The 9,794-nt window shown below is 40.6% G+C and overlaps 1 protein-coding gene across 1 annotated transcript in view; it reads left to right on the forward strand.

Moving 5' to 3' along the window:
- Positions 1 to 9,794, forward strand: part of sardh (sarcosine dehydrogenase) — a 43,966-nt gene extending 34,172 nt beyond the window's left edge. Inside the window, exons 18-22 of the mRNA XM_047569951.1 lie at positions 883 to 976; positions 3,788 to 3,950; positions 4,160 to 4,328; positions 4,701 to 4,836; positions 7,184 to 9,794. Coding sequence (XP_047425907.1) covers positions 883 to 976; positions 3,788 to 3,950; positions 4,160 to 4,328; positions 4,701 to 4,836; positions 7,184 to 7,312 — 691 coding nt within the window. The 3' untranslated portion in view covers positions 7,313 to 9,794. The remainder of the gene's footprint in view (positions 1 to 882; positions 977 to 3,787; positions 3,951 to 4,159; positions 4,329 to 4,700; positions 4,837 to 7,183) is intronic.

The following is a 9,794-nucleotide window of genomic DNA, read 5'->3' on the forward strand; positions in this document are numbered from 1 at the left end:
TTGTGAAGGGGTTGTTCTATCTGTACCATGGACATGATCAAGTCATCAAACACCACCGTTGTCTTCTTAAGTTCCTGACTCACGGTCCGTTCTTTAGTTCTCAGATTGCGTCAAACTGTTGAGTTGGCCTCTCCTAATGTTCCTTCTGTCTCTCTGATGGATTGGTTTTGTCTGAACAGCCACGTCTTATTTCTCTTGTATTGGGATCTCCTTTGAAGCCGTGTTGTCGGTTCATAAAAACAGTTTCCAAATGCAAATGCCACACTTGGAAGCACTTCCAGACCTAAGGAATGGATATCTACACACATACACTGTAAAGTCCACTTGAAGCCCATATTAATTATATAACGGTAACTTGAATATGGTTTGATAAATAGATACACTAGCAACACACTGACAAAAACAGATGTACATATTCAAGGCTTATTTTATTTGCACACGGGCACATTTCTGCTTTTAGCTATGACCACATCGATTGCTTTTTAGAGAAAAGGACTCACTCACACACACACACAGACACATAATCCTGAACCCTTCCACAAATATCTTCAACCCTGGCTTCCTGCCACTCCGTTGCAAAAATAAATGCTAGAAAAGGCCTCACACAATGTATTCTCCACCTGCCCACTCACAAACAAGTGTGCAAGTAGCAAAGTGAGCTAAACTTAGCCCCTTTTTCTTCTGTTGACTCATCTTTATGTAATATTGAATTTTTTTTTGTGAGTGTTTGCGGGAGAAGCAGAGCTTTGGTACATTTTCAGTAATATTTGTGGTGGGAGGAACGTGTGCGAATTGTCAATAAAACAATTAATGTGCGGACGTGCAGGTGCCCGACCGCCCGCCACGGTTTCTGATCCCGCTGTGTTCTCTGTCTGTTTTCAGTCGAGAGGTCTTGCAGGAGGTTTTGGACACAGACCTCAGCAACGAAGCGTTCCCCTTCTCTACCCACAAAGTTGTCAACGCCGTAGGACATCAGGTGAATGCACACACGTACACACGCGCGCAGCGGTGCCTCAACTGACTTCTAGAGTAATTAAATGTGATACATTTGTCAGCTTCAATATAATCCTGGTGGTTAAATAAAAAAAAAAAACACAGTTAATTAAAAAATACTTATATGCAAATCAGATGTGGTTCAGTGTAACAGGTTTATTATTTCAAAGGTTCAGCCATTAGAGAGTATAGAGTGTGTGTGTGTCTGTGTGTAGGAGGGACAGATGGCATTTCTCAAGGCATCCTTTTGACTGACTTGCATGTCGGGTTCGTCCAAATTTTTACGTTCTATATCTGCCTTTTCCACCTCCTACCCCTTTCTTCTTCTGCCCATGAGGACTGTCAGCTCAAAATTTAGAATAATGTTTATAGCACTGTTGTTTTCAAGTGCTTGGGGAGTCTTAGGATGATTTCACTACTAGTTTGTTGTTTCGAAATGGTGAACTTGGCAGTTGTGATCTGTTCCCGTACAAAATAAACCAAGCTTAGACCACGTATAGAGGATGGTGTGCATGCGTTATCCTCGGATCAATACGACTGCTATGTATAAGCTTATATTACCAAGCAGTTTACCTGATGTAGAATCGGCAGTTGTATGCCTCCATAATGTATCTTGTCCTTCGGAGGTGTCTGGCAGCAGCAGATCACCTTCTCAGCATATAGATGCCTGATCAAACTGAACATGTTCATATACAGAAAACTGGTACATTAGCTGCAGAACATCAATAAACACCAATGCACACATTCGCTGCCGCCGCTCCATTTTCAATGTGATTATTTTATGACTCCCTGAAATCCAATTTTCTCCCAAATTTATCACCAGTCGCAATCACGCAGTGCAGAGGGGACAGAAAATCGTCTTGATTGCTTTGTTTCAATTACCCTGCAAACACAAACGGATAAATGGATAAATGCAACGTTGTAACAGATACGGTATCATTTACTTTGTGAAATGGAATTAAATGTAGGTGTGCGAGCATCCTTATATTCATACCTAGCTTTATACTTTATGCGGTTTCTAAAATGCTCGTACCGTAAGGCATGTGACCTTAGCCTCTCAAGTTGACCTCGATGACAGTTCTGGCAGCCGCAGATAAAACGGAGCGCGTTGCATCGGCACATGCGGCGATACATATGTCCAGACACACTTGTTCTGTCTTAGTTGCTCTAGCATGAATTGCGCAATGCTCTTGTGATTGCAGGAAGCATCTTCTCACAGCTCTGCAGGAGCGTTTGCGCGTGTGTGCGCGAGTGTGTGGCTAGTGCTGCGTTCCAGCTGGTTGCTGGCCTTGTCTGGGTGACATTTTAATGGCTGCACTGCTGTGAAAGCAGACCGCTCCCTGCCCTCTGCTCCCCTCATAGCTCATTAGACTCTCGCCATCTCTGTGCTTCTCTCCTAGCTTGTCATTCAAAGCGAGCGCGATGTCGGCACAGTGTTTATCTGCGTTTGATGTTTGGCTGGTATTTGCATGAGTGACATTGTGCATGTTTAAGTCTGTCGTCGGTGTATCTGCTGTGTGTTGTGTGACAGAGCAGGCCTACATGTACTATCCTCCCCAAAGCTTTGTGGAGTACATATGGGGCCCAGGGTGATCCCTGGCTGCTGCATGACCAGATGGCCTGGCTGTCATTGTACCCACCGGGGAAACTGTTGGAGAAAGTTTTCTCTCCTCGTGTTTCACTCTAGTCCTTGAATTTTACAAAGGCAAACACAGAAATACAATTAAGTGCACATATTGTTTTTTGAATACAGACACATTTCTTGTTATTTTAGCTGTTTACCAAAGCATAAAAGCAAAGCAGTTACGTAATAAACACGGAATTAAAGTGCAGACTCAGTTTTATTTTTAAGGTGTAGAAGCTACAGCCAAAAGAACAAGGGTAATTGGACTCTGAAGCCTTTTCATGCCGAGGTGTGAGATATTCCCTCATCCATGACTTCAGGCAGCCATTGTTTGCAAAGGATTCGACGATGTGTTCAAAATGAATATTTTAGCCACTTGCCCAAGGACTTTTGAGCTTCTGAAAATAGACGACTGTGTAGAAAATGTTTGTGACTCCTAAATGTTTCATGTATTTTTACTTTTTAAGCAGAGAGTCCGCACTTCAAACCCTTATTCCTTAAATACATCTATCTTTAATTTGCATATATTTTAGTAAGCAGCCAAACTAACAAATATCAGTATTGGACACACCTGAAAAATATCACATACATGCACATTGTGCAGTTGTAGTTGTAACTCTAAAATGGTTTCTAGTTGAGGGTCTTTTTTCCTCTCCTGTGTACCACAGCAGCTTCAGGCTTTTGGGTCATCAGAAAAGTTCTTGAGATTATATCTATTAAATTGAGGTTCTTTGGAAAGCTGTTCTCCCTGTCCTATTCAAAGCCATTCATGCCACGTTCCCCAATGACCCCACAATGGAGGCGTTGAATAAAGTGTTGCTATGACCAAATTTCAAAAGGAGATGACTATAGGGAATAACACTCAAGTTGAGCTCTTCTTTCTTACCTGAATGCATCTACTTTCTTCCACCTCCCATCCCCCTGTGAATTTTTTTTTAATATTTCTTCCAAGGCTTAACACATTTTGGGTGCAAAATCCATTTCTAAAGGGAGATTACAGTTTCCCTGTTCTCATTCTTTTCTGCAACTTGAAAGCTGTTGTTAGAATTCATGTGCATTTCAAGAAAATGTGTGCGTCAGTGAGAGCACGAGAAAAGACACGGCAGCTTGGTCCTCTGCATGCGTGTCTCCGTCTCTCTAAGCCTCCTCTATGCACTCTCCGTGGTCTAGGTACGAGCTATGCGTCTGTCATTCGTCGGGGAGCTCGGCTGGGAGCTGCACATTCCCAAAGACTCTTGCCTTCCGGTCTACCGTGCCGTCATGGCTGCCGGCGCAAAGCACAGCATCATCAACTCCGGCTACAGAGCTATCGACTCACTCAGCATAGAGAAAGGTAACACTCAGCTCAAAGTCAGAAACGCCTAAGTATAACTGGCTCTGGTGGAGTTCTACTGAAATAAGCAGGGACTGACTTTACTCTTATATAATTTGTAGTCCAGCTGTGCTCTAATATTACTTTAGATCATATTTGCAGATCAACATTAAAAATGCTTCTCGCTAATATCTGCTACATCAATCTGTGTTGCTTTTGTTCTTCATCAGGGTACAGGCACTGGCACGCTGACCTACGTCCGGATGATACTCCTTTGGAGGCCGGGCTGGGCTTCACCTGCAAGCTAAAGAGTTCCATCCCGTTCCAGGGCCGCGACAGGCTGGAGAAACAGAAGGAGGAGGGGCTGAGGAGACGCATTGTCTGCTTCACCATTGATGAGTCAGTAGAGCTTCTGACGTGACGTTATTGCTCTTCAGAGAGAAAATACAGAAACACAAAAGTAAAATAAACTTTAGCACTTCGCTACAAGAACCCATTTGTAGTTTTACCCAAACTAATTCTTGAATATAAGTACAATACACATTAACATGAATCCAACATATTTTAGATAAAAGGCCCTTGGCCTGAAAAACGTTGAAGACCCCTACACTAGATTATTATTTAGAGTAATTTACGTATTTTATTTTGCTTAAGAAGTCCTCATATGGTTTAATCTATCTTGGTTCAACCATGTAAAGGGCTTTATTTGTTTTTAAGTACAAATTAATTATATAATCACCCAATCTTTTATTTTCCTTTCCTATCAATCAGGAAAGTACCGATGTTCGGTCTGGAAGCTATTTTCCGCAATGGAGTGCCCGTCGGTCACCTACGACGCTCTGACTACGGCTTCTTTATCGATAAAACTATTGGTTACGGATACATCCGCCACCCTGACGGAGGAGTGGTAAGGAGCTTAAAAACAAACACACACACCTACACACTACATTACTCTCTTTTACTATTCTGTATTTTACATAATCCCCTTTTTTCCATTCCCTCTGATTTGTCTGTTGTAATTTTGCTCTAATAATCAGTCTTCAATAGCGTCGGATGGTTTAATTTCACCAATTTTCCTGGGTTTTCTGCAGAAACAGGTGTCAGCATCTTGAGGGGAAAAAACATGAAATCAGTAACGTCGAAGAAATGGGTTGATTTTTCTGAATTCAAGTAGAGTAGTATAAAAAATACAGAATAACAGATGCCACAGGAGGATGGAAGACATTATCTTCTTCAAGGCAAAGGCACCTCTGATAGTTCATATGTGTATATATATATATATAATTCAAATGTTTGTATGTTTGTGTATTACTGACACATATACATTTAGACAGAAGATTTACATTAGGCTAAGGCTGAGTTTAGGTCAATAGTGCTAATTTTAGTGTGATCTCTGGACTAATGGAAGCACATTTGACTGTGGGCGAGCGATGGCATATCTGCAACGTGAATCTGTTTGTGCGTGCCCATTTGTTGAATATCCATCCTCAAGTCGTGACCAGCGAAACAAAGCAGACGGTCCCTTTGCTTTTTTTCTGGAGCACTTCAGTTTAGAAAAGAAGACACAAAGAATCGCTCACACAGTGATGTGACTGCAGGAGGTGCTCTCTGTGTTACTGAGTGACAAAACAAAACTAGATGCCTCAAGTGTAATATGGGTCTCTCCTCAACACATCAGAACATGGAGCGTCTACATTGCCTTGATCTCATTGGTTTCACGTGGATTTATTGAAAGAACGTGCTTCTGATGTTCTTTCAGTTCGGCCATCATTATTCGGTGTTGTACTCGGAACAGTGAACCATCAAAATGTGTCCCACTTTCTATTAGGAATGGTCTTCATCTCCTTTAGAGTGGTAGCAAATTCAAACTTACACTTCAAATAAAGTGTGAGCCAAATTGTTGACAACGTCAGAACACATGCATGTTCTGCAAGCAGTAGCCACTCTTTACCCAATGACATGTAGGGTTTTATACTGGGTTAACTAGTTTCCTGATGAAATAACTGAATTAGTAATGGTACTAAAATAAACACAAGTGTGCATATAACATATTTTTCAGGATTCATCATTCATTATTACACAGGATAAGATATTAAAATCCCTTGTGCAAAGGTCCCAGGCAAAACAGATTTGGAAGCCCAGTCCAACTGAAAACTGACCAGCAGGCTAGCAGTCAGCTACCAACTAGCAACCACCAAGAAGACACCAGCCAGCTAACTAGCCTAGCCATCAGGAGTAGGCAGTATGCGGCACATCATTGGGGTTTTCAAGTAGGCACGCTTGTTAGGTCCCATGACACCTCAAGAAGGCTTGACACTGTGTTCCAGCGTCCTACTCACACAACTGTGTGACTTTCAACCACCAGAGATTAGCTTAGCCCTTCTCCTAACTACCAAAACCACTCTCCTAGCCTTACCTTTAGCACGCTCCACAGCTAGCATGTATCCTCCTTAGCCACAGCCACTCACTTGCATGCTCTGCTGCCAGGGACATGTTATTTATAGGATTTATAACTGATGTCCAACTCTATCAGAAACCAATAAAATCAAGTCCTAGGACACGTGAGAAAGCATCCTTTTGTTGTTTTATGTTCTAATTGGTCTCAGATTGTTGCAGTGTGTGGAGGTAATTCATGTTGTTCCTCCTGGACCTTTTCTATACCAGATGGTTGTAGATGATTTGTATGCAGCTCACAATGAGTTGTATTGAGCGTTTGACCACAGTGGTCCTCCATGGAGTTGGGAAACACTTGATGTTGTTGGGTTCTGCCTCCTTGAGGCACGTAAATCATAAAAATACGCAAGTGCCAGTCTCAGTTTAAGGTTAGGGTACTTCTTGTGTTAAGTCTCGAAGAAATAATTGTAATGCCTCTATGAATTGGGAACACAACTTTGCATTTTTCTGTGAGGTAAAAGAGTGTGACACATCAGTGGCAGAGCTGCAGGGAGGGAAACGCGAAGTCGGTCAGTGAAAATTAGCTCTCTGTGTTGCCGCGTCGCTGACACTGACTCATGAGTGAACTAATTGCTTCCAGTGTTTTATAACTCCTGCGCTGCTCTCTTCTGTCAGATAATAACGCTGTGAAATTGTCCGATCTGGAGTCCTCTGCCAGCTGAGAACACTATTTTCACAAATTAATTGGTCATCTTATCTTCGCTCTATTTTAATCTCCATCGCCTCCTCCCCTTTGTCATTTTTATGCTCTTTTTCTTTTTTTTTTTGTTTTTCTCTCATCGTCTCCTTTTCCATGTCAGGTGAGCGCCGATTTCATAAAGAACGGTGAGTTTACCCTGGAAAGGATGGGAGTGACGTACAAGGCCAAGGCCCACCTCAAAACTCCCTTCGACCCTGAGAATAAACGCGTCAAGGGCATCTATGCTTGAGAAGGACCACACATGTAAAAACTGAACATGCTGGTCAGAGAACAACATGCAAGTTTGAAACATACATGTACATCTCACATGCAATACATCATGTTGACCATTGTATTCAGATTATGTGTGCCATTCGATGGAGCTGAAGTGCATGCGATGAAAGCTGTGCTTATTTTAACAACCGTTTTGTTAAGGGTGCTTCAGCTCCACATTTTAATACCCACTCTGGGCCCGAGAGTAAAAGTGTTCTCATATGAATATTCTCATGTGGATAATATTACCATAAAAACTAATTCAGGAATTAAACTATACTTATTATCTCAAATAACAGTCAATCATACACTAGTTTTTGCTACTGTAGCCAAATCTCTGTTTTGATGTCAGACTATTGAGTAACACATTTACCTAATTTAGATTTAGACTAAAGTCTTTAATCCGTAACTAACCCATTTTTTAGTTAGTGGGATTGCATGTATTGCGTTAAGTCTCTAGTAGTTAACACCAAAGGTCTTAATCTTTCTGACTGCTAGCACAGCAGTGAACCTATGCAAAGTAAATGGCATAAAATCTCTATTAGTGTCTCCATTAGTGTCTATTAGTGTCTTTTTGCTGAAAAGCAAACAAGACTTGTATTAGAAACACAGGTAGAGGATATAGTTGAGGCAGGCTGCTATTTGTCCAGTGTGTAGGATAAATGATTATAATATAATATTAACATATAACATTCATTATTGTGTTTTTTCTTGGATTAATACAGATTCTTAGCACACAAAAAAGCCTTTCATATATATGTCGAGAGCAGGTAATTGTCTTGTGAAGCTTGTCATGTTGTGCCGTCACCTTTTCTGAGGTAGTCTAGGACTAAACAGTGGCTCTACAAAAGACCTTTTGTATTTTATTATGTGGAAGTTTTGGCCACCTTGGAATTTCCTATACACTTCAAATGGGAATGGTATTCAGTTGGCTGTCATCTCCAACTAGACCACTAGGTGTCACAACATCCTACACAGTGGGCCTTTAATTAAAATTATTTCGTCTTATATAATATTGTTATTCATTTCTGTTATATCCTATGAGGTGGGTTTAACTTGCTTGAAAACTAGATCTGAGGCAGACAAACTTAAAGTTTCCGAAACTTTTAAGAAAAGGGGGGTAAAATACCCCAAGATATGGTGCACCAGGGGACAAAACACTGCTGAGGCAGAATGAAAATGAAGAACGGTTATCAGAAAGCTGTTGTGAATCAAACACCCCCCACCCACCAACCCCCTTTTTTTCTTGTTTTATTGATTCCCTTGTTGTTGTTTCTGCAGATGCTGTTGTTGTTTGCAAACTCAATCCTTTTTAGTTTTGTTCTTTCACAGGCACATTGTTATTTAATAAGTCTATCGACCAATTCAAGCAGTGGTATGAGCTCTCAATTTGTCACATAATAGTACATCAAATCTACATACTCTTACTGTGAAACATCAGCAGGAAGCATTGAGCGGCACACTAAGAACCATCTTGACCTCATTAATATTTTCTCTTGGAAAACGCTTGAAAATATCAGGGTAATGATTGATGTATGGGAGACAGTGTCATAGGAATCATGTGATTAATGCTGTGGAAGCTAAAACTATATCTAAATGGATCAGCTGAGTCTGTACAGGTTCTTTGGATCTGGTCTTTACTTCAGAATTGTTGGGTGTATACAGTGCCTTTACTTGTTTATGTATATAGATAGATATACTTAACACTAAAACTGCTAACATGAGGCTAGGTAGTGCATGGTGTTTGTGTTGTTTGAACAATGATGTCTTACAAAACCACACAAAAGATAAATCACTAGCATAGCACCTGGGAAAACAGCCTCCTCTCTTTTAATGCAGGTGCTGCCATGAACAATAATAATCTTGTGTTTACAATATTGACAGAATTAAATATCGAAGAATTATGTTTTCCATTTTTGTTTACACTTACACCTTAATTTAGTATGTGAGCAGCAGCCACCAATAAGGGGTGAAAGCGGGCACTTATTTGTACGTATGCAACCTTCTTGCCTCTCAGAATTTGCTTGCTACACATCCACCACAAAATGTTTACTAATGTGGACTGGTTCATTGATTCTACCCAGAAGGCCATTAATCATTGAAATTGTTTGTTCCCAGGAGAAGCTTGACTTAGTAACAAGATTTATAAGGGAAATGTGAAACATACTGAAAAGTCAACTACCAGAGTATGTGTCTGGAGTTTTTTTTTTCTTTCTTTTTAAACACGATGGAGTGTACTTTCCCTTATTTTGAAAGTGTGATAATAATGTTGCAGCCGCTGTGATTATGTGAAAGCAGGTGACATTGATTCTTATATTCAAAAAAGGTTCAATTTCTCAGTGCTAAGAAAAAATCTTTACCAGTTTTTACGACAAGAGAAATGAAATCATGAAATGATCTTTGACTTGTTTCTTCTGTCCAAAGCGATGTGTGTATTAATAAATTCCTACTTAACTTCC

The sequence above is a fragment of the Mugil cephalus genome, chromosome 19 (genome assembly GCF_022458985.1).
Source record: "Mugil cephalus isolate CIBA_MC_2020 chromosome 19, CIBA_Mcephalus_1.1, whole genome shotgun sequence".
Lineage (NCBI taxonomy): Eukaryota > Metazoa > Chordata > Actinopteri > Mugiliformes > Mugilidae > Mugil > Mugil cephalus.